The sequence below is a fragment of the Pelobates fuscus genome, chromosome 12, assembly GCF_036172605.1.
Source record: "Pelobates fuscus isolate aPelFus1 chromosome 12, aPelFus1.pri, whole genome shotgun sequence".
Lineage (NCBI taxonomy): Eukaryota > Metazoa > Chordata > Amphibia > Anura > Pelobatidae > Pelobates > Pelobates fuscus.
Window position 1 is genome coordinate 119,587,739 of NC_086328.1, and position 25,007 is coordinate 119,612,745.

At 43.7% G+C, this 25,007-nt stretch overlaps 2 protein-coding genes across 2 annotated transcripts in view; one reads left to right on the top strand and one right to left on the bottom strand.

The window, feature by feature from the left end:
- COMMD9 (COMM domain containing 9) overlaps window positions 1-1,553 on the top strand; it is a 12,016-nt gene extending 10,463 nt beyond the window's left edge. Inside the window, exons 5-6 of the mRNA XM_063438747.1 lie at window positions 472-575; window positions 1,070-1,553. Of these exons, the coding sequence (XP_063294817.1) occupies window positions 472-575; window positions 1,070-1,210 (245 nt within the window). The 3' untranslated portion in view covers window positions 1,211-1,553. The remainder of the gene's footprint in view (window positions 1-471; window positions 576-1,069) is intronic.
- Window positions 1-25,007, bottom strand: part of IFTAP (intraflagellar transport associated protein) — a 526,063-nt gene that overhangs the window by 281,062 nt on the left and 219,994 nt on the right. The gene's annotated exons all lie outside the window — the stretch shown is intronic.

The window sequence follows — 25,007 nt, forward strand, 5'->3', positions numbered from 1 at the left end:
TATTTTTTTTTAAAGTAGACAACCCAGGGTATTGAATATGGGGTATGTCCAGTCTTTATTTTTTTTAGTTGCCACTAATGTCACAAAGCATTTATATTTGTTTTGTGTGTTAAATGCAAAAAACAATTACGAACGCTAACTTTGGCCAGTATTTGTGACTAAGTGGCCACTGAACATACCCCATTTTTGTCATGGAGGCTGTGTGAGTCACAGCCAGGAGAAACAAAAGTGATATAACTTCTAAATAGCAGATAATTTTGCAGTGAGACTGCAGGGGCATGATTTACACACCAAAATGACTTTAAGCTAAAGTTGTTTTGGTTCTTAAAGTGTACCTGTAAGAAAAGCTACAGATCCTGTTCTTCCCACTAAAAGGTCTTGCATAGTTGTTTGACATCCCCATTCCTCCTGTCCTGTCCCTACGTTCATATTCATAGAATTCATTGAGCCAATCTCTCTATTGTTCTGCAGTCTCCTTACCGCGTCTTGTTGATCTGAAATGGAGAGTGGACATAAAGACCTCATCAGACTCGGTTATGCGAATGGCAATTCCCACCTGCCTGTTACAAATGAAAGTAAGCAACTGTGCCATTGACGGCGGTTGTATATGTAAAAGATGAACCAGAGATATGTAGTTTAATGCAATGTAGGCCAAGTAGGCCAATGGGGGGGGGGGGGGAGGGGGGGGGGGGGAGAAATGGTTTTATGCTAATTGTTGGTGTACATGTATTTGCAGCAAATATTGGTTTACTGCAGAAGCTGAAAATTATGGATAAGTGTTTCAGGCAGTACCAGTACTAATGCAGAGCATATCACATGGCAGTACTCGGCATAGGATTGCGGTAGTTATAGTTTGGATATCGACTTTCTACTGAAAGCTGTACAGTCTGCTGATTTAACCCCCAAAAATATTTTTTTTTCATTATCCTGGAAAACTATTTTTCCAAAATGAAAAATACAAATTACACGTTCTGTGTTATACGTCTTGTGTTGCCCTTATCTCATTCTGGAATATGATGTAAATCTGATACCAATTACGAACGCTGTGGCTTTGTGGCTAATTTTCCAGATTCAGGAGGATGCAGAGCTGTGCGGGCTCAATCCAGCTGCTTCCACACTGACCATGGAGCTCAGCAAAGAGACACTGGACACCATGCTGGAAGGCCTGGGCAGGATACGAGACCAGCTGTCTGCAGTGGCTAACAAATAAAGGTCCACATCACAGTAGAAGGACATTGGACTGAACAATCTGCACAATAGTATTGGCCGGGAGCTACCGGTGACCATATAGACCCGGCTCTGGACACTGGTTCCAAACCACAATCCTCTTGAAAACAAGAGGTTTTGATGTCTGAGTGCAGGAGCCAGATGTTACGTTGTGATCACTTTTATGTAATACAAACAAAACAGAATTCAAGGAACGGAAACAGTTTGTTTATATCCAGGTTTGAATTAGAATTATAGAGACATTTTCTTAATTTTTATCATTATCCACGTTTCTTACTATAATCTTGTAAATGTAATATTCCTTTAAACCTGACATTTATTCTGAACATTTTATGACTCATATCTTCTATTCATTAGAAAGTAACTTGAATTGAAAACTAAATTGCTATAATAGAGCTGTGACTGTAGCAGAGAATTCCTTCCAGTAAGCTTTTTATTTTTTGCAGTTCTTTTTCAGGTCATTTCAATTCAGAGTTTTGTGAATAAACCTCATGGTGAAGCAGTATGTAACAGCTTTCTTAAATATAGGGTCTTCTCTTTAGGGTAAAATGTATGTTTCCATCTGTCAATCAATTGTCCATATAGAAAACTGTATATGTAGTTCCCCTGCGCTTTGTCACAGCAACTACAGCAAGTTTGTCTCCCGCATTGCTAGATATATTTGGAACATGTGTTCTGCTAGCATTATAGAGGAGGCAATTGATGCTTGCAGATTTCTCAGTCAGCTCCAATTGGATAGGAGAGGGGAGTTGGGTGTTATTGAAATGTAAAATCAATGGATCGTGCGTGATACCCGCACTGGATACCCGCATGCTGGAGAGCAGGGCCGGTGCAAGGATTTTTGCCGCCCCATTAGTTCTACCCACTCATTCAGACTTGCCTAAACTGACCAATACACTTACGCTGACTCACATACATGCATAAACACACACTGACCCATACATATACACACACTGACCCATGTGCAGACTGACATACACAAACATACTGACTGACACACATTCTCTGAAACACACACTGCAAGCTCTCTCTTACCTGCATTGCACTTTGCTCTTCGTTCCTATCTGCTTTACTGAGCCTGGCGACCAACACTTTTTTCCCAGCTCCATTTCCTGTTGCTATTCTCCCGCCCACTTGTCCCCACGTACAAGGCCGGGGGCGAGTGACGTGCCCTTGCACTGCCACGGTTCTGACTTTGCAGGCTGTGGTGAATGTCGGACCGACATTATACTGGGCGGTAGTCAACAAGTAAGTGCTCCCTAGCGCCCGTAAGTGGCTGCCGCAGCCTGCTCTATATAATTAATTCAACTTGTTAGGGGGTGTGGGTAGACAAGCAGTAAAGCCACTGCTTGCGCCCCTCTTTAAGAAGCACCCTAGGCGGCCGCTTACTTAGCCTATAGGACGTGCCGGCCCTGCTGGAGGATTTAACATCTAACACAATGTATATTGATTATTATGAATTATATAATCACTGTTTTAGGAGTTAAAAGGTCACTAAAGTCACAAAACAACTACAGCTTAACCCCTTAAGGACACATGACGTGTGTGACACGTCATGATTCCCTTTTATTCCAGAAGTTTGGTCCTTAAGGGGTTAAAGGGACACTCCAGGCACCAAAATAACTTTATATAAAAAATGTGCCAAGGGCCACCCTGGCGCTCTTACCTGCAGGAGTTAAACCAATCTCGAACAGTTTAACCTGGAAGTCTCCTCCAGCAGCGATCACAGCTCCCCCCCCCACCGCGACTTGTGGCTTCAGAATGTTCAGATTCAGAAAGCACGGACTGCTGCCAGGCAGGAGGGCTGCTGAATGGTAGTGTGTGGTTATCTGACACTCTCAGCTAATCAGTGACTCCCCATTCACTAAACTGGCTTGCAAATAAGTAGCAGCTGGAGTCTGTGATGGCTGTTTACATGAACTAGCTCAGTTGGATCAGATATATGAACTGTGGATCTTGTTCCAACCTCTGGGCCGCAGGCCTTACAGGCTCTCGGAGACAACAGAGTCTTTTATCCTTTCAAAGTCTATTAAAATGAATCAGGTTCAGTAAATAAGTATGGGCATGCAATAAATCTCTTAGAGTCCCTGTGCAAAAAAAAAAAACACTTTCTAAAATATTCATAACTATTTGACAAAATGTATCTGAAGAGGAAACCAGGCCAGCCCAAGCTGTAGTGAAAGGTATTGTCCATGAGGTGGTGCTATTCCACTTTTTTTTTAATATGATCTGCTATGCTTGTGGCAATGGAATATAAAGCAGTAGATTTCATATAGAGAACATTCAGTTTGTGTATTCAACCAGTTGGTTATAAATGTGAAAAACTAGGCAAATAATTATATATGCTTTCTGTCTTTTTCTAGATTCCAGATTGCTACCAGTTAATTTTCTCACAATGTCAGTGCCTCTTTTCTTCACCTCAATAAACCAAGCTCGTTATAAATAATAAAAAAGGAGAATGTGTAATTTAATTAACCATTCACCTTGATATTAAACGACACATCAATTAGGAGTAAAACCAGAAGCCATACAAAGACTCCGTCTATTTAATATTATATTCAATATTACCTTATATAATAAAAAGGGCGTAATAAAGAATTTAACACTAAACAGATCGGAGATTTTTATTAATGTACATGTGATGTTCGCTATAAAGAAGGGGGTGTTCGCAAAGTTTGGGAATCATTAATTTTGATTTGTTTCTACCTTTATGTTGGTTGCACAACGTGGGTGTCTTTTCCCAAACAGCATTAATGTCTCCGACGCGGTTCTGATAAGTTCTGATAAGCCAAGGCGTTACAGAGAGAGGTTTTTATAGTCTGTAATTCCAACACGAAGTTCCAGTGACTTGCTTTTTCACTTCATTAAAACTCTCCCAGTAAGGAATCATGATTTCCGCACCAGTTCATTATACTGTCTATTTCCCCTCTCGTCCAGGACACTGCGTGCTCGTCAGAATGCTTAATCAGGGACAGCTAGAGATGGATGAAACGGCAAGAGGTGGAGGATGTTTTTGGAAGCAAAAAATGCTGCTAGCAGAAAATGTGGATTGGAATTCTGAAAGTGGAGCAATCGCTATGGAAACTTGCAAAATATTCACATTTGTAGAAATTTGCAGCACTTCATCTTTTACAAATATATGCAACGGGTTACCAAAAAAATTAAATACAAAATCTTTATTATATAAAAAATGAAAGATAAAAAGCAACCAAATAAATGTGGAATTACATGAGTATGGCAATTATTATTTACACTGTGCAAACCAACATGAGACACGTATATTAATGGGATATAGCACTTGGGGAGCACAATACAGTGCGTAATCAGTCAACAAAGAGAAGCGGGAAGTGAGGAAACATTAAAACACACGGTATGCTACTAAGCATAAAATAGGAAATCAAGCATGCACAATGCACTTCAATAGGAAGTCCAGAAACGTCAGAGTCAAAGTCTGATTACACACGAAAAGTGGCGCACTGGTATCTGGTAATGAACCCCACACTAGTCCTGAGAGTTCCCTTTGATGAAGTGAAATCAGAGCTTCCTGCTTGCTAGACGTTTAGGCCGAGTATTATACGGATTACGGAACTAGTGGGCGGCTTGATAAGTTAAACCCTGATTTCACTCAGATGGTGGCTGGTGATTTTATTTAGTTACGTACAGGTTCTAGCACATACGTTCCAAATTTTATAGACCATCATTCCAGTGTGAGTATAATCTGACCCAACAAGACTGCCCAGACAGAAAAAAGAAAAACTAACATGTTCTAAAAGAAAAATCAGTATACATTATTAAAAAAAGTTTCATTAAATGTTAAACTTAATTAAAAAAAATAAAAAATCTAGATACGAACATTTGACGACAGTTGTCTTTAAAAATGTTACCAAAATCATCATAATTGTACAACGCTATGGAATTTGCCGGCGCTATATAAATAATAAAATAATAATAACCACTGATGGCTGTAGTGGTTATGATGCCAGAAGTACTCTGGTGACGTTCGCTGGTAATGGCGCAAACCTGGCGTTTTGCAAAGGTTTGCCTTCTTGCCTAGGTCCCTGATGAGCGCTCAGCCACTTTAACCCCTTAAGGACCAAACTTCTGGAATAAAAGGGAATCATGTCGTGTCCTTAAGGGGTTAAATGGATATCCTACTGCTAATCCACTGACCGAGCGTCAGCTGACCGCTCTCAGCCAATAAATCTTACTCTGCATAGAATATGGGCATAATTAACATTAACCAGCCTTCTTGCTACCGTCTGGCTAACGGCGCTAAGTTAAACACATCCAGGAGCGTCATGAAATACCCCAAGCACCACGACCACTTCAAATCACCTAAGTGACTTAGAGTAAACCTTTAATGGCTGCTCGGGGCCAGAACGTTGGCACTAATTACTAATAGGTTTTATGAAATAGGCTCAGGACTGGATTTTCTAAGAGAAGAAAGCTTTCGCGAGTGAAACATGAGGGGTTAACGTGTGTGTGTATATTGTATTAATTATGTAAGTAAGGAATTAAAACAGGGAAAGGGTTGTCGGTCATATCCTGGAGTGTCAGCTTAATGGATTTCCTTAATTGTCGCTGTTACATATGTTTTAGCTGGGGGGGGGGGGGGGGAACTGAAAGGCTTAAGTAGTTGCGGAGGTATGGGAGCAGAGGTTAATAGCTAAATACAACTCAGAAAGTCAGGCTGTGGCTTACGCCTCTGGCAGCCATGGTTCACATGAGTTGTGGTTTGGTTTTTTTTTTTAAACAAGGTCTTTAACCGTTAAAGTGAAATATAAACATATCATTTCAGTTTAATTAGTTTTACCATTGATTTTATTCAGAAAGTCCTGGTTGTAGATGCTGCAGTGAGCTCCAGCCGCTAAGAAACGAAGCTCAGAACAGTCCAATAAATAAGACAGATACATTTAATAAAAATGTATAAAGTTGCATGGGGAAGACATGGGGGGGATTTACACTGCTCTGTCCTTCCGTAGCACAGCCAGTAGGGGGCATGCTAAGACCTCTGATCTGTATAGACATTGATCTTAGAGGCAGATAAAAAAAAGAGTTGTATCTTCAATTCTGTTCCTGGAAAAAAGAAGCATTTTTCCGGTGAATGGGGGCATGTCCTTCATATATTATAGTGAATTATTTTTTTTTTAGAGCATGTCTCCCAAAGTGTTTGTCTGCTGTGTTTGTTCATCAAAAATACGTTTAACACCAGTGCATCATGCGAAACACCTTTTTTTCTTTTTTGTATAGGGTTATTTACTAAATTTAAACTGGGAACAGTTGACTTGGAGAATTTTGTGAGTTTTGGCTACTTTGACCTTTGTTGACCAATTTGCACTTTAGGAAATGATCATGTTTTGGTTAATTTCTTCAATTGATATCTATGCAGTTCATTATAAAATCCCAGGCTCATGATACATACGGTATCTGTTCTTTAGGGTAAACTCACACAGAGCTCTATATGGCAGGCATCGTTGGCCAAAGAAGGAGATATATATATATATATATATATATATATGTGTGTGTTTGTTGGTCCACACGCACATCTGGAGAGTGAGATATATGCGCATGGACCTACCTTTTGGACGCTTCTACATTGTATTTTTTTTAGTCTTTGCCACTTCAGTTGGAAGGCAGTGCCAGGAATCTACTACTCTTGATACTACCTGTAGTAACATGATTAACGTGGCCTATTGTTCCTTATACTTTATAATAATTGTGGAAAGTTTCTCTTTAAATGGGTTTTCAGAAGGACCCAGATTTACATTATAGGAATAATAAATATTTATTAATACTATTTTACTTATCTCATATTGATTGTTCATTTTGTTGTAAAACTTTTTAAATCTTTCAATAAAAACAGTTTAAAAAGGAATAAATGTGGATTCCAGCATCAGACGGAAAAAGGACTTTTATGATAGACGACCTATTCATGCGGCAAGAGGCTTCTTTGGGGCAGATTGATGTGCTTGACCTTTCAGAGGTCAGTCCCACCCCTGCAGGAGTTGGGATCACTTTCATGTTAGGAGTCTCTTGTGTCTGAACGCATTGCATGGGGATTAGTATTGTCCTTTTCATGTAGCCCTCTCTCGAGTCTTTGAATCCCAGCGGTGGTAACACAGTCTGTACCAAAGCCTCGTATTCTGTAGACCCATGTGCAGTTTTAATGACTGTTCCTGAAAATCTGGTGCCCGCTTCTCTTTAAAAGCAAGCGCGAGACATTTAATAATCAGAATGTGATCCTGGAGTGAGGGTTAAAGGAGCCCTGTTTGTATCTCTCACTGTATTATGTTCCCTGTACAAAGCCAGGGTTTGATTTAACAAGAATAATTTAACAGACCGACCCTATTTTTCTTTCTTTTTTTTATAATTACGTCATATCCAACCGGTATAAAAGAGCACATTGGGGAATGGAGCAGAGATCTGCTGGAAGATAGACGCTTACAGAAAACCGGGAAATAATCAGTACTGAGCCAAGCAGCAAACTAGATGGGAATGTTCGACAAGTTCTGCAGAACATTGTCACTTACCAATAAATTAACAAGGGTACTGTCTTATATACCGAGTTTCCCCGAAATTACACCCTACCCCGAAAATAAGCCCTAGCTGAATTTTCGGGGTGGGCTGCAATATAAGCCCTACCCCGAAAATAAGACCTAGGCATTGCACCTTTGCGGCCCGGCGGGACTTCCTTCTTCTATGAGGAGGAGGGGGAGGAGCGTTGCGGGCCGCGGCATCGCGCAACGTGATGACGACGCGTGCAGCGGCGTCAGTCTGCCTTCACTGATCTTCAGCGGAAGGATCCATTTCCGGGCGCTGAGGCACCCAGTGGTCGGACTCAGCGGGCAAGGAAGGCATCTTTGAAATGTGAGTAGATATTTCATGTCTGGGACTGAATTAATTAAAGGGGGTGGTGAATTAATTAAAGGGGGGGGTGAATTAATTAACGGGGATGGTGAATTAATTAACAGGGATGGTGAATTAATTAAAGGGGGGGTGAATTAATTAAAGGGGGCGGTGAATTAATTAAAGGGGGGGTGAATTAATTAAAGGGGGGGCTGGATTAATTAGAGGGGGAGTGGATTTATTAAAGGGGGGGTGGATTAATTAAAGGGTGGGTGGATTAATTAGAGGGGGGTGGATTAATTAGAGGGGGTGGATTAATTAAAGGGGGGGTGGATTAATCAAAGGGGGGGTTCAATGTACATACCGGTACCGTAATTAAATAAGTTCTACCCTGAAAATAAGCCCTAGTGTGTTTTTTGTGACTAAAATTAATATAAGACCCGGTCTTATTTTCGGAGAAACGCGGTATAACTGCTATACATGAATCCTGAAGAGCATAAAGATTGTAAAGTGCGTATGTGAGTTCTTCATTAAAGGGTTACTCCAACCAACATGCTTTTAAGTAGTCATCGTCGTAGGATCCTGTATGTGCAGTGTTCCTGTGTTCCTGCCTGAAACGCTGTACATACACAGAATTATCCACACGTTTGTGCCGGGAGCTAGTTACACCCCCTGACGGAACTCTGTTCTGGGCTGCATGTTGTCAAGTCTGTGCAGATATTACGTCTGTCGTCAGCATGCTGTAAATAGACGTAATGAGCTTCAGTGTCCCCTTCCTCTGATTAGATTTTTACTCGATCTGTCCCCTTCCTGGCTCATAGCATGCTTCTCTATGAGAAGTGTTTAATTGGTCCACGGAGAGGAAGGCTGGGGGGGGGGGGGGAGGAGTGGGAGGGTTTAATTAATTACCTAGTATGGAATAAAGAAAAATAGATAAATAAATAAAAAATAGACTTTTTGTTAAAAAGGGTTAGAGTAACTCTTCTTTGAAATGGGGAATTAAAAATTGTGTATCTGTGAGATGTGAAAAATATAATTAAAGGTAGGATTCCACACCTCTTTATCCTATATTTAATCTTGTCTTCTTTATCCCGGGCACTTCTGTCTCAGCCTACTGTCAGTCGTTGTTATAAGCTCTGTCCTTTGCACTTGGCAGTCTGCGTAGAGAGCAGAGGAGAAATTAAACGTTGGGGGACATTAATCAAAGTATTCTGTTCTACAGGTGTTCTAAAGTGGGTCAATCACCACATAGAAACCAATGACCCCAGTTGGCACATTCCATTGGTGACTCCTATCCTTTTACATTTTGGCACCAGGGCCGGACTGGACCATGGGGATACCCTGGAATTTCCCGGTGGGCTGCGGCACCTGAGGCTGTGTGGCCGTTTTTAGTAATATCGCGTCCGCCGGCCGCATGTAGATGCCGCTGGTCCGCCGGCCGCATATCATGGTGGTGCCGCCGGGCCGAGTGGCCGCCCAGCCAGTCCGGCAGCACACTCTCTAATAGTGAGAGCAGCAGCTGTCAGAAAGCACAGGAGGACTGAGGGAGGGAGCAGACTTGACTATCATGCTACTACTCTATGATGTGTTCATGCTGGGAATTGCAGGAACCGCGAGAGAGCATGATATTCAGATCTGCTCCCTCCTTTCCTCAGTCCTCCTGTGCTTTCTGACAAACTGTCAGACAAGCAGGTCAGCGCCAGGGGGTGGTGAAAAAATAGCCACAGGGGAGGGGGAAGAAAGAGACAGAGGGTGAAGAGAGACACATGGGGAGGGGGGAGAAAGAGACAGAGGGTGAAGAGAGACACATGGGGAGGGGGGGAGAAAGAGACAGAGGGTGAAGAGAGACACATGGGGTAGGGGGAGAAAGAGATGGGGAGGAGAGAGACAGAGGGGGAGAGGGGAGAATGAGACAGAGGGGGAGAAAGAGACAGAGGGGAAAGAAAGAGACACAGGGGAGGAAAAATTGGAGACAAGATACATTAAACTAGGGGGGGAAAAGATCAAAGGAAAGAATAAGAAACACAAAAAACCCCAGCAAGAAATTCAAAAGGCGGTTAAGAGAAACACAAGAGAAGATGTATTTCTTTTGTGGGTGTTTAAGGGGGGTGAGGAGGGATGCATTTTCACCTGTGTCTCCTGCTTTCCCCGTAACTCAGCTCTTCAGCACAGGAGTTTATGCTAAAGGAACTAATTGACAGGTGAGAGAATTACCTCTTATTAAATAGATTTAATTCCAAGATATACGTTTTGCTAGCAGTGTTGCTAACACAATGTACAGATAGACGTAACCAATGTGATTCTGACAGTAATACACACACACACACACACATATATATGCATGTATATTAATGTGTGTATTAGTAATATATAAATTCTGCCTATAATATTTACGTATTTTAATATAGATTCAAAGTGACGAGTACACTTATAGGACTTCAAAATAAACAAGATCATTTTTTTTAATAGTTTTGCAAATGCATTTATTTACCATTTCATTTTGGCACCACTCACTTTTCAGAACAGAGCACTTTGATAAATCTCCTTCTATGTTTCCGTTTCTCCTTGTCCAGTCCATTGCGTGCCGTGCTTGTGCCAGGACTGAACTGGATAGTGATGTCATTTGATAAATATTTATTATAAATTTATATGAAATCAAAGTATCACATAAAAAGTTTAACAGAAGTTATAGGTGATTTCAACATTCTATTTAATAGTGTAATTTCCTGACAAGTGATGGTTCTCGTTTTAAGGGTCAGTCAAGGTACCATAACCAATATAGTGGTTGTGGTGCCCTTACACTTGTTCTGGCTGTTTTTCACATTTAGAATGTCACTGCTAATGGGTGGATTAGGCTCAGTTTAGTATTAGGGGTAGGGTTAGGTTTGGAGGGAGGTTACAGTTATGGCGTCTATAGTGAATGGGTGATTACGGAATCTTAATGTTAATAGATAGTCCTCAACATCTATAGAGAGATCCATTAGCTGTTATGTTAGTTTCCAGATAGAGCAGTCAGCAGGGACTTTGCATTGGTTTCCATTGTGAAAATTCAACGTATAGAACTTTCCTCTTGTGGGTACATTCCTAATGTATAAGGAAAAAAACGGAAATTCTTACCCCCCATTACCACAGCCACAAAGTTTCCATGGGTTTCCTGGAATGAACCGTACGTCCAATGCATGTTCTGTCCCCAGCCTGTCACAGTTACCATGGTGAATTGTGTGTGTACTAAACATAGGAATCCCCAAACCAGCAAATTATACAAGGAATCAGGACATTTCAGAGTTTATTTTATACAGGCAGCTGTTCTTTAACGATCCATTAGACCCATTATTGTAGCCTAATTATCAAAACTACAATAAAATGCAGGGCCGCCATCAGGGCATGACAACCGAAACGGTTGTCATGGGCCCGGCGGTCCTGGGGGGCCCGGACTGCTCAGGTCGTCCGGGCCCCACATTCAGTGGGAACATACCGGGTCGCAGGGGGCCCTGCGACCCCGGTATGTTCCCACTGGGCCAGCCTCTTCTCCTGGGGGGCCCAGCAGCCGGTCACCTCAGGGCCCCCCAGAGGCTGGCCCTGCTGACACCCGGCGCCGGCGGGCGCGCGAGGGAGCACTCTCCTCTGAGTGCTTCCTCTTCAGCTCCCTCGCGCACCGTACTGATGCCGGAGCCGGAAGATGACGTCATCAGTACGCGGCGCGCGAGGGAGCTGAAGAGGAAGCACTCAGAGGAGAGTGCTCCCTCGCGCGCCCGCCGGGTCACCGGGCGTCAGGAAATTTGAGTGGGTGGGGGTGGCGGGGGGGGGGGGGGATTTGAATGAGTGGGGGGGAGAGGGAAGGCAGGAAATTTGAGGGAGGGGGGGAGGGAGGAAATATGAATGAGTGGGGGGGAGAGGGAGGGAAGGGAGGAAATTTGAGGAGTGGGGGGGAGAGGGAGGGAGGAAATTTGGGGGGGAGAGGAAGGGAGGAAATTTGAGGGAGGGGGGGGAGGGAGGAAATATGAATGAGTGGGGGGGGAGGGAAGGGAGGAAATTTGAGTGGGGGGGGAATTTGAATGAGTGGGGGGGGAGAGGGAAGGCAGGAAATTTGAGGGAGGGGGGGAGGGAGGAAATATGAATGAGTGGGGGGAGGGAGGAAATATGAATGAGTGGGGGGAGAGGGAGGGAAGGGAGGAAATTTGAGGGAGTGGGGGGGAGAGGGAGGAAATTTGGGGGGGAGAGGAAGGAAATGTGGGGGGGAGAGGAAGGTAGGAAATTTGGGGGGGAGAGGAAGGAAATTGGGGGGGAGAGGAAGGAAATTTGAGGGAGGGGAGGGAGAGGTAGGAATTTGAGGGGGGAGAGGAAGGGAGGAAATTTGAGGGAGGGGGGAGAGGAAGGGAGGACATTTGAGGGAGGCGGAGAGGAAGGGAGGAAATTTGAGGGAGGGGGAGAGGAAGGGAGGACATTTGGGGGGGGGAGAGGAAGGAAATTTGAGGGAGGGGGGAGAGGAAGGAAATTTGAGGGAGGGGGGAGAGGAAGGAAATTTGAGGGAGGGGGGAGAGGAAGGAAATTTGAGGGGGGAGGGAGGAAGGAAATTGGAGGGGGGCAGAAGGCAATGAGAGGGAGGGGGAGAAGAAGGAAATGAGAGGGAGGGGGAGAAGAAGGAAATGAGAGGGAGGGGGAGAAGTAGGAAATGAGAGGGAGGGGGAGAAGAAGGAAATGAGAGGGAGGGGGAGAAGAAGGAAATGAGAGGGAGGGGAGAAGAAGGAAATGAGAGGGAGGGGGAGAAGAAGGAAATTGACGGGGGTAGGGGGAGAGATTGACATCCAACACACACACACACACACACAATGCACCCCTTGCACACAGAAAAACACAATGCATTACACACAGACACACATACACAAGCAATGCATCCCTTACACACAGCAACACACAATGCACCCCTTCCACACACTCAGTGCATCCCTTACAGACACACACACTGCATCCCATACATACACAAACTCACCTTGCAGCCCTTACACATACAAACACAGATTCACACAATGCATTCCGTACACACATCAGGACATTCCCCCCCCCCCCCCACCCACCCACACACCCCTGTGAACAAACTCATTGGTGGAACATGAAGGTGGACCCTGGGACCCAGACCTTGAGCTGTGTAAAGGGCCCTCAAAAAATGGAGCTGCTTCTCGTTCTCCCAGAACATTGATTTTTGTGACCACAGTTACAAACCGCCTCCAGAGAGCCTGTTCTACACCAGACCAGTGGAGCCAGACGGCAGCTGAAGCCCATCATCATCCTCATCTGGTTGTAAGTAGGCAATCTAGTATATTATTCATGGCACTAATCTTTAATTTACCTCACATTAAAGGGACACTATAGTCCACAGAACCACTGCAGCTTAATGTAGTGGTTCTGGTGTCTATAGCCTGTCCCTGCAGGCCTTTTATTGTAAACACGGCGGCACTGCAGCACTGTGTTAGTTAACATGGCAGATCATATGGGTGGGGCACTGTGATGTCACATGGGGGGTGGCAAACTTTACTTTTGCCTAGGGCGGCAAAAATCCTTGCACCGGCCCTGCAGACACTGCATCCCTGTGGGCGGACTGGGGGGGGGGACTCGGGTGCAGGCGCCGGGGGCCCCAGACCTTGAGCTGTGTCAGGGGCCCCAAAATTTCTGATGGCAGCCCTGATAAAATGTATTATTATATGAAGGGTCTTCTGGCAGTTGGGACAATTAATACTGTCCCAAAAAATGGTGGATATGCCCTGCAGCTCTGACCATTGAATAGAAGTAGCCTTTTGTTGTTATATTGCTTTTATTTCGAACTTTTGGTACATAGATTATTCTGAACCACTTGGAAGGCGAAGAAGACAAAGGATATCATAAAATAATGTTTTTTTTCTATGAATGTGTATGTATGTTTGTTTGTGTGTGTTTATATGTATGTATATATATATATATATATATATATATATATATATTTATGTATGTGTGTGTGTGTATATGTGTGTATGTATGTATATTTATATATATTTTGTAGCTTGCACTCCGAGTAGACGTTTGTAATGCCCGGTGCTGGTTGTGTAGAAACAATCGCACTCCTGAGACTTTGGTTGAAGTAGTAAAATTTTGCTTTTATTTATTCCATATAAAATATCAACGTTTCAGCTCCAACACGGAGCTATCATCAGGACAGATAACATGTAACGAATGTGCAGATACGAGAATATATACCCCAGATCCCTCCAAAAAAACAATCAAATTTAATATGCACCACTGGAGTGTACTTACTGAATTAGTGTTCGGATGAAGCACCGCTAGCCGAGGCTAACTCCCGCTCTACCCTTGCATCTTCATAATTGGGATTCACAGGGGAGGGGGGAGTAGAGTGTTTGCGTTCCAACTTGTTGCCGAGCAGTGTCTGGCACTCATAGCTTGAAAATACTCGATGTGCAGTTGTGGTAGGGTGAAAGCTGGGCTTCCATTGGGGACCGGGATAACGCCCACCGGTCCGGGGGGGGGGGGAGGGGGGGAAGACCCACAGTGTTGCTTCTTGGGTCCGCCTCCCCCCGGCTCCTTTTCCAGTAGTCTGCACTTGGTTTTCTGTCTATCCGTCTATCGGGCATCATTCTGTTCAGTGGTGCACTCCTAGTGTGGGAAGTGCACCTCGGTGAGTCTGTGGGCTCTATAGTCGCTGATTTTTGCCTTTGACTTGCCCGTTCAGTAGGAGCTCACGGCACATGCGTCTATGCAGCTCCAAGGTCAGGCTCCGCCCCCCCCCCCCCCCCCCCAATTTGATTGGTTTGTTTTGGAGGGATCTGGGGTATATTTTCTCTTGTCTGCACATATGTTACATGATATCTGTCCTGATGATAGCTCCGTGTTGGAGCTGAAACGATAATATTTTATATGGAATAAATAAAAGCTAAATTTTACTACTTCAACCAAAGTCCCAGGAGTGCGATTGTTTCTACACCTATATCTACTTTTGACACAACCAGCACCGGGCATTATCAATGTCTACTCGGAGTGCAAGCTACAACCATGTACAGTTGCAAGAAAAAGTATGTGAACCCATTGGAATGATATGGATTTCTGCACAAATTGGTCATAAAATGTGATCTGATCATCATCTAAGTCACAACAATAGACAATCACAGTCTGCTTAAACTAATAACACACGAAGAATGAAATGTTGCCATGTTTTTATTGAACACACCATGTAAACATTCACAGTGCAGGTGGAAAAAGTATGTGAACCGATAGACTAATGACATCTCCAAGAGCTAATTGGAGTGAGATATCAGCCAACTGGAGTCCAATCAATGAGATGAGATTGGAGGTGTTGGTTACAGCTGCCTGCCCTATAAAAAACACACACCAGTTCTGGGTTTGCTTTTCACAAGAAGCATTGCCTGATGTGAATGATGCATCGCACAAAAGAGCTCTCAGAAGACCTACGATTAAGAATTGTTGACTTGCATAAAGCTGGAAAGGGTTATAAAAGTATCTCCAAAAGCCTTGCTGTTCATCAGTCCACGGTAAGACAAATTGTTTATAAATGGAGAAAGTTCAGCACTGCTGCTACTCTCCCTGGGTGTGGCTGTCCTGTAAAGATGACTGCAAGAGCACAGCGCAGACTGCTCAATGAGGTGAAGAAGAATCCTAGAGTGTCAGCTAAAGACTTACAAAAGTCACTGGCAAATGCTAACATCCCTGTTAGCGAATCTACAATACGTAAAACACTAAACAAGAATGGATTTCATGGGAGGATATCACAGAGGAAGCCACTGCTGTCCAAACAAAACATTGCTGCACGTTTACAGTTTGCACAAGAGCACCTGGATGTTCCACAGCAGTACTGGCAAAATATTCTGTGGACAGATTAAACCAAAGTTGAGTTGTTTGGAAGAAACACACAACACTATGTGTGGCAAAAAAGAGGCACAGCACACCAACATCAAAACCTCATCCCAACTGTGAAGTATGCAGGGCCGGCGCCACCTGTAAGGCGACCTAGGCAGCCGCCTAGGGCGCAACTTACCAGGGGGCGCCGGATCCCTGTCCCGCTGCGCCTCCTCATGCTGCGCCGCCTGAGCGCTTTAACAAGCCCCAGGCGGCGCAGCATTGCTGCATGGAGGGCAGCCGGGTTTGAGTGACCGTCAGGAGGGAAGCGCAGAGCGCTCCCTCCTGCCGGTCTCTCCATGTAGCGTGGCCGGGCGGCGCGGAACGCGGGACAGGAACCTTTGTTTCCTGTACCCGGCCGCCGGCGGAATGACAGGAAGTGCTCACTGAGTGAGCATATCCGGTCATTCCGCCGGCGGCCGGGTACAGGAAACAGAGGTTCCTGTCCCGCGTTCCGCGCCGCCCGGCCACGCTACATGGGCAGGAGTGGAGGCTAAGGGCCACTAAGGGGGGGGGGGCGGTATAAGGACCACTAAGGGGGGGTATAAGGACCACTAAGGGAGGGGGGGGTTATAAGGACCACTAAGGGAGGGGGGGTTATAAGGACCACTAAGGGAGGGGGGGGGTATAAGGACCACTAAGGGAGGGGGGGCTATAAGGACCACTAAGGGGGGGTATAAGGACCACTAAGGGAGGGGGGGTATAAGGACCACTAAGGGAGGGGGTATAAGGACCACTAGGGGAGGGATGGGGGGATAAGGACCACTATGGGAGGGAGGGGGGGGATAAGGACCACTATGGGAGGGAGGGGGGGGACAAGGACCACTATGGGAGGGAGGGGGGGATAAGGACCACTATGGGAGGGAAGGGGGGATAAGGACCACTATGGGAGGGAGCGGGGAATAAGGACCACTATGGGAGGGAGGGGGGGTAAGGACCACTATGGGAGGGAGGGGGGGTTAGGACCACTATGGGAGGTTGGGGGGGGATAAGGACCACTATGGGAGGTTGGGGGGGGATAAGGACCACTAGGGGAGCGAGGAGGGGATAAGGACCACTATGGGAGGGAGGGGGGATAAGGACCACTACGGGAGGTTGGGGGGGATAAGGACCACTAGGGGAGGGGGGGATAAGGACCACTAGGGGAGGGGGATAAGGACCACTAGGGGAGGGGGATAAGGACCACTAGGGGAGGGAGGGGGGATAAGGACCACTAAGGGGGGAAGGACCACCAAAGGGGGTAAGGAGGGAGGACTACTAAGGAGAGGGGAGGAGGGTGATTACCACTAAGGGGGTGGGGGAGTAGGGGAAGGTCTACTAAGGGGTTTGGGAGAGGGAGGACCACTAAGGGGTTTGGGAGAGGGAGGACCACTAAGGGGGAGGGGGGAGTGAGAAGACCACCAAGGGGGACTGCAGAGGGACAGGGGGCCAAGGGAGAGCACTAAGTGACAGAAGGGGAGAACACGGAGGGACCGAAGGGAAGGGGAAATCAATAATTGAGGGGAGAGCACTATGAATTTTTTTAAAAAAAAGAAAGAGCTGTTCCCCTCTCAGTCCCTATCCTACCCCACAAACCCTCTCTTTTACACTACACACATACACAATGCATCCCCCCCACACACACACAGAAACATACAATGCATTCCTACTCACACACAGACACACCCGAAACACACAATGCATCCCTTACGTTCTCTTACATAATTAATGCACCCCTTACAGACACACACTGCATTCAATTACATACACAGAAACAAACCTTGCATCCCTTACACACACACACACACACACCCAGAAACATACAATGCATTCCTTACACGCAAACACACACTACATCCCCTATAAACACACTGCATCCCTTACACAAATTGCACACATAAAACATCCCCAACTCATGGATGGGCCATGTAGGTGGATTTATGGGTGGGCATTGTAGGCGTATGCCCCCTGGGGGCCCAGACCTTGAGCTGTGTAAGGGGCCCTAAAAAATGGAGCTGCTTCCTGTTCGTTAATTGTTGTGAGCACTGTTAAAAACAGTCTCCAGAGAGCCTCTTCTACACCAGACCTGTGGAGCCAGACTGAGCCCATCATCAGCCTCTTGTCCTCATCTGGTGGTAAGTAGGCAATCCAATATATTATTAGTGGCACTAATCTCTAATTTACCTCACATTAAATGGATACTATAGTCACCAGAAGCACTACAGCATAATGTAGTGGTTCTGGTGTCTATAGCCTGTGCCTGTAGGCTTTTTAATGTAAACACACTGTCTTTTAAGATAAGACACTTTGTGAAGACTGGCGTTGGCCCATATGGCAGAGCATATGGGCGGGGCATTGTGATGTCACATGGTGGGCTGGACATATGGGGGGCGGCAATTTTTTTTTTGCCTAGGGCGGCAAAAATCCTTGCACCGGCCCTGGAAGTATGGTGGTGGGGGCATCATGGTTTGGGGCTGCTTTGCTGCGTCAGGGCCTGGACAGATTGCTATCATCGAAGGAAAAATGAATTTCCACGTTTATCAAGACATTTTGCAGGAGAACTTAAGGCCATCTGTCTACCAACTGAAGCTCAACAGAAGATGGGTGTTGCAACAGGACAATGACCCAAAGCATAGAAGTAAATCAACAACAGAATGGCTTAAACAGAAGAAAATACGCCTTCTGAAGTGGCCCAGTCAGAGTCCTGACCTCAACCCAATTGAGATGCTGTGGCATGACCTCAAGAAAGCGATTCACACCAGACATCCCAAGAATATTGCTGAACTGAAACAGTTCTGTAAAGAGGAATGGTCAAGAATTACTCCTGACCGTTGTGCACGTCTGATCTGCAACTACAGGAAACGTTTGGTTGAAATTATTGCTGCCAAAGGAGGTTCAACCAGTTATTAAATCCAAGGGTTCACATACTTTTTCCACCTGCACTGTGAATGTTTACATGGTGTGTTCAATAAAAACATGGCAACATTTCATTCTTTGTGTGTTATTAGTTTAAGCAGACTGTGATTGTCTATTGTTGTGACTTAGATGATGATCAGATCACATTTTATGACCAATTGGTGCAGAAATCCATATCATTCCAAAGGGTGCACATACTTTTTCTTGCAACTGTATATATATATATATATATATATTTCTTAATGCTGGTATATGTATGTGTGCATATGCATATATTCATGTCTATGTATGTGTGTGCACATTTGTACATATTTAGTCATATGTATTGGTGTTTGTGTATGGATGTATGCATACATACGTGCATGCATATATTTTTGTATATATGTATATTGTATAAATATATGTATTCGCAGGTTGTATATAGGCCTTCATGCATTTTCTGCATTCTGGGATGTGAATTCATCCATTCTTAACCCCTTAACGCCGTTACGGCGTTCTATGCCGTCGCGGCTTTAACGGGCTTTAAAGTCGTTGCGGCGGCATAGAACGCCGTAACGGCTTGCAGCCCCAGGAGCAGAGGTGTACTCACCTCCGCCGCGATCCTCTTCTGGGGGGCTGTCTGAGAGCCCAGGCAGCCCCCCTCCGGCAAATGAGGCCCCCGGGGGCCATGTGATCGCTCTCAAAGAGCGATCACATGGCCCCCTATAGCTGGCTATGGATCTGCCAGCAGGGGGACTGTCTAAAATATTAGACAGTCCCCCTGCTGGTAGGTAGTGTAAAAAAAAAAATATTAGAATGTTATAAAATAAATTAAATGCCTTTTTATATATATATAATATGTATATATATTATATATATAATATATATACATATTATATATATGTAACGTCATACGTAATGTATTTTAATATTAATATTAGTATATATATTAATATTAAAATACACTTAGAAGGACGTTACATATATATAATATGTATATATATTATATATATAATAGATCTACATATATATATTATATATATATATATACGCATAATTACAATAATAAATAAATAAAATAATTAAATAAATAAATAAAATATTGAAACAAAATATAAAATAAATTATATATTCATATGTAATTTCATTCTAACTGTATTTTGTTATTAATATATATATATTGGAAACAGAATACACTTAGAATGACATTCTATATATATCTATCTATATATAAAATACAAATAACCGCAAATATATATATAGAGATAAATACATATAATTACATAAAAGATTACATTAGTATACACGTAGAATTTATATACCTATAAATGCATATATATTAAAATTCTACGTGTATATTTAAGTAATTTTTTAACATAATTATGTCATTTGATTAATTAAAATTTGATTGACATGCCTGACAACACAGGGAGAAAGTGCAGAGAATTTAATTCGCAAGCACTATATTAGACCCTGTAACTCTCCAAGACACCATAAAACCTGTACATAGGGGGTACTGTTTTACTCGGGAGACTTCGCTGAACTCAAATATTAAAACTGGTAAATTGTATTACAACGATGATATTTTAAGTAAAAGTGACGTTTTTTGCATTTTTTACAAACAAACGGCACTTTTATGGACTATATTATTGTTGTAATATGTTTTACTGTTTTAAAACACTAATATTTGTGTTTAGTGAAATCTCCCGAGAATAACAGTACCCCGCATGTACAGGTTTTATGGTGTTTTGGAAAGTTAGAGAGTCACATATAAGGCTTGCATTTCATTTTTTTTGACATTGAAATTTGCCAGATTAGTTATGTTGCCTTTGAGACCGTATGGTAGCCCAGGAATAAGAATTACGCCCATGATGGCATACCATTTGCAAAAGTAGACAACCCAAGGTATTGCAAATGGGGTATGTCCAGTCATTTTTAGTAGCCACTTAGTCACAAACACTGGCCAAATATTAGTTTTTTGCTTTTTTCACACAAAAACAAATATGAACGCTAACTTTGGCCAGTGTTTGTGACTAAGTGGCTACTAAAAAAAACTAAACATACCCCACGTTCAATACCTTGGGTTGTCTACTTTTTCAAATGGTATGCCATTATGGGGGTAATTCTCATTCCTGGGCTACCACACCGTCTCAAAGGTAACATTACTAATCTGGCAAATTTCAATTTGAAAATGGAACGTTCTATATTTGACCCTGTAACTTTCCAAAACACCATAAAACCTGTTAATGGGGGGTACTGTTGTACTCGTGAGACATCGCTGATTACAAATATGTGCATTTTGTTGCCGTAAAAGCTAACAGTATTATGACATTTACAGCTAAAATGTGAGGCGGAACTACAAATTTAAAAAAAAAATTACAATTTCTCACAGTTTTTTTTTATTTTATTCATAATAAATTGTTTCATATACAAATATTTTATATGAAATGAAAGCCCTGTTTCTCCTGAACAAAATGATATATAATAAGTGTGGGTGCATTTAATATGAAAGAGGGGAACTACGGGTGAACAGACATATAGCGCAAATTCCAGTTTTTGTTTACGTTTTGTTTTGATCAGAACGTGTACTATTGACTCCGTCCTGAAGGGGTTAATCTGTGCAATTATGTTTTTTGTTTTTTTTTATTCTACCCCATCTAGTACCATGTCCCTCACTGTTTGTTATTTTTTTTCCCTCTCTCTCTTCCCTCATTCTGTGATCCGTAAACAAAATATTTATGACACTCTGTGAGAATGATGTCTTTTTTATATCAGACTTGTGTAGAATCTTCACTCATGTTGCTTTAACCCCAGTGTCACAACTCAACTTTGAATTTGTCGTTTTTTTTGTTTAGAAATGCTTTAGACTTAAGAAAGAAATTCTGTTTGTTCTGTCACACATGTATAAAATGATAATTACTGTTATGTTGTACCTGGATAAGTTATGTAAAAATGTTTATTTCATGAGCTTTGTATGCGTCAATATAGATATTACCTTCATTCCGTTTATATTAAAGTTGGAGACATAAAGCGTAGGGTGGCCCAGCATTGGAGAGGTTTTTAATGTGACCGTGTTGCGTCTGATTTGGACCTGGGAATTAAGTATTGTGTTTGGTTTTGCAGGTTTTGTACGGGCTAGACACTAGACACTAGAAGAATCATAGGCGTGCGCACGGGGTGTGCCGGGTGTGCCTGGGCACACCCTAATCCCCGCGGCACGCCTATGTATTGAGACCGGCAGGGGAGATCTCAGGATCCCCCCTGTCGGTCTATGCAGAGCCAGCGCTATCTGAGCGCCGGCTCTGCTCTCAGCCTCTCTCCCCACCGGCCCACAGGCAGAAAGGGAGGCAGGAGAGGACCCGGGGAGCTATTGCCAGCAGCTCCGCCGGGTTCCTCTCGCGAGATCTGAGCGTTGCCGCGGCAACGTTCAGATCTCGCGTGAGTGAACTCTAGCCCTGCGGGGCTCGAGTTCACTCTCCACTGGACTGCCAGGGATGGATGGCAGCAGCAGCAGGATCCCCCCTGCCAGGCATAAGGTAAGAAGGGAGGGGGGATATTAACTGATCTGCCCCCACCTCCACTGGACCACCAGGGAAGGCAGCAAGGAAGGACCCCCTTCCCTACATAAAGTAAGAAGGGGGATATTAAGTAATATACCCCCACCTCCACCCTCCAGAATCACCCACACACACATATACACAGCACCAACACACATACAGCACCCACACACATACACAGCACCCATAGACATACACAGCACCCACACACATACACAGCACCTACACACATACAGCACCTACACACATACAGCACCTACACACATACAGCACCTACACACATACAGCACCCACACACATACAGCACCCACAGACATACACAGCACCTACACACATACAGCACCCACAGACACATACAGCACCCACAGACACATACAGCACCCACAGACACACAGCACCCACACAGACATTCACAGACATTCACAGCACCCACAGACATACACAGCACCCACACACATACAGCACCCACACACATACAGCACCCACACACACAGCACCCTCACAAACACACAGCACCCTCACACACATTACACAAACAGCACCCTCACACACACAGCACACTACCAGTACCCTCACACACAAACAGCACCCTCACACACAGTACATTTACAGCACCCTCACAAGTGCACACACACACACAAACAGGACCCTGACACACAGTACATTCACAGCACCCTCACAAGCATGCACACACAAACACCCTCACCCACATAGTACACTACCAGCACCCTCACATACACATCACACTAACAGCACCCTCACACAGCACACACACAGCAGTGTGTGTGTGTGTGTGTGTATATATATATATATATATATATATGTATATATATATATATACATAAATACATACATACATATATATACGCGGCTTGTGCTTTAGGGTGCACACCCTAATGCCATAGGCTGCGCACGCCTATGAGAAGAATAAGTTGTTTTGAGGATCCGGTCCTCAGGATGTAATGAGAACTGGCTGCTTAGTCTGACCTGTGAAATTGCTGAACACAAAGAATCAAAGGAACCTCTCATGCAAGGTAATGTTGCCTTAAAAAAACAACTTGAGGCAGAAGTTCCTAAAATCTTATTTCATTTAATGGAGAAGTTCCTCTGTGAATTGACTGTCTGACCCAACTGTGAAGGTGAGTGGTTACGAAACTCTGATCTTAAAAAGGAACATATTTTTTAGAGGGATGATGACAGTCTATGTTACGGTAAAATTAAAGAAACATTCCAAAAACATTAAACACTACAGTTTGCCGAAGGCCTTTAAGTAGTCTGTAGGCTGTCATATTTGTGACAATAGAAATCAACACTTTTATAATCGGGGGCGATGCCATAAGACTGACTGTCAATCAGATTTGTTTCTGTATCCATTAGCTCCACAAAACTAAAGTAAGTGGCAGGTCAAACCAAAACTATCAATGGAGGGTTCCTTTAAATCCAGCAGAGATATTGGTTTTCACAAAAATTGCAAACTCTTAAACATCTTAACAGCTTTATTGTTTTTCAATCTTCTAATTTTTCACTCTCAGCCAATAACCATTATCCAGGTTAAATGACATTAAAGGGACCCTATGGGCACCCAGAACACTTCACCTCACTGACGTGGTCTGGATGCAGTGGCCCAGGTCCCTTAACCCGTTGCAGCGCATTAAAGAATTTTAATAAACTTACAAAAATTACCTACGAGGGTTAACTCCACCTCTAGCGGCTGTCTACCAAACTTCTGGGTTGTTTGGCGACTTTTGGTCGCCTAACTGATGCTGGACGTCCTCATGCTGTACATGAGGACGTCCAGCATCATCCAAAATCCCATAGGAAAGCACTACACAATGCTTTCCTATGGGGGAAGTCCTAATGAGAGGGCGGCCATCACCGCGCATGCGCATTAGGTCTCCACAGACGTTGGCGAAGGTGGAACCTAAAAAAGCACAGAGGGACATATTGGCACTGGAATAAGTGACATAAGGGTTTTTTAACCCCTTCTGCACCATGGGGTGTGTGTTTATGGAGGGGGGGGAAAGGGGGTGGAGGGGGAGATGGATTTAGGAGAGAGAAAACATTGTTTTCCTGGCACTATAGTTTCCCTTTAACGTTGAAAATCTGGAAGCAGAAATTCTGCTTAATCAACTTGGCTGAGAACGGGTCGTTCGTGGGCTGTTAAAACTCTCCCAAACAGTTTAACTTAAAATACGCTGTAGAGGTTATATTGCTTAGGATGAGCCGAAAACATGAATATCATCAGATAATGTTCGTAAATAATCAGATCCTTAACTCGTGCGAGCGATTGTCACCAAATCTCTTTGATTGGGTCTCCAAATATAATATCACTTTAATCGAATCCACTGATTGATATTTTTTAGTTTCTCGGAATAAACACATTTCAAAAGCCCCCAGATCTAAGAATCCCTTTACTGCCCTGAACGTTAGAACACCTTACTGATTCTCTTACGTATTTTTTATTTTGGCTGTATTCTACGTGCTTTTGAAAGTGCACAGACTTGTTTTCTAAGTTCCCTGGGGACGAGTAATTTATGTACATATGTACCAAGCAGCAGTCAGCTGGCTGAGTTACAGTAACTAATGCAGACATCTGTATTCTGC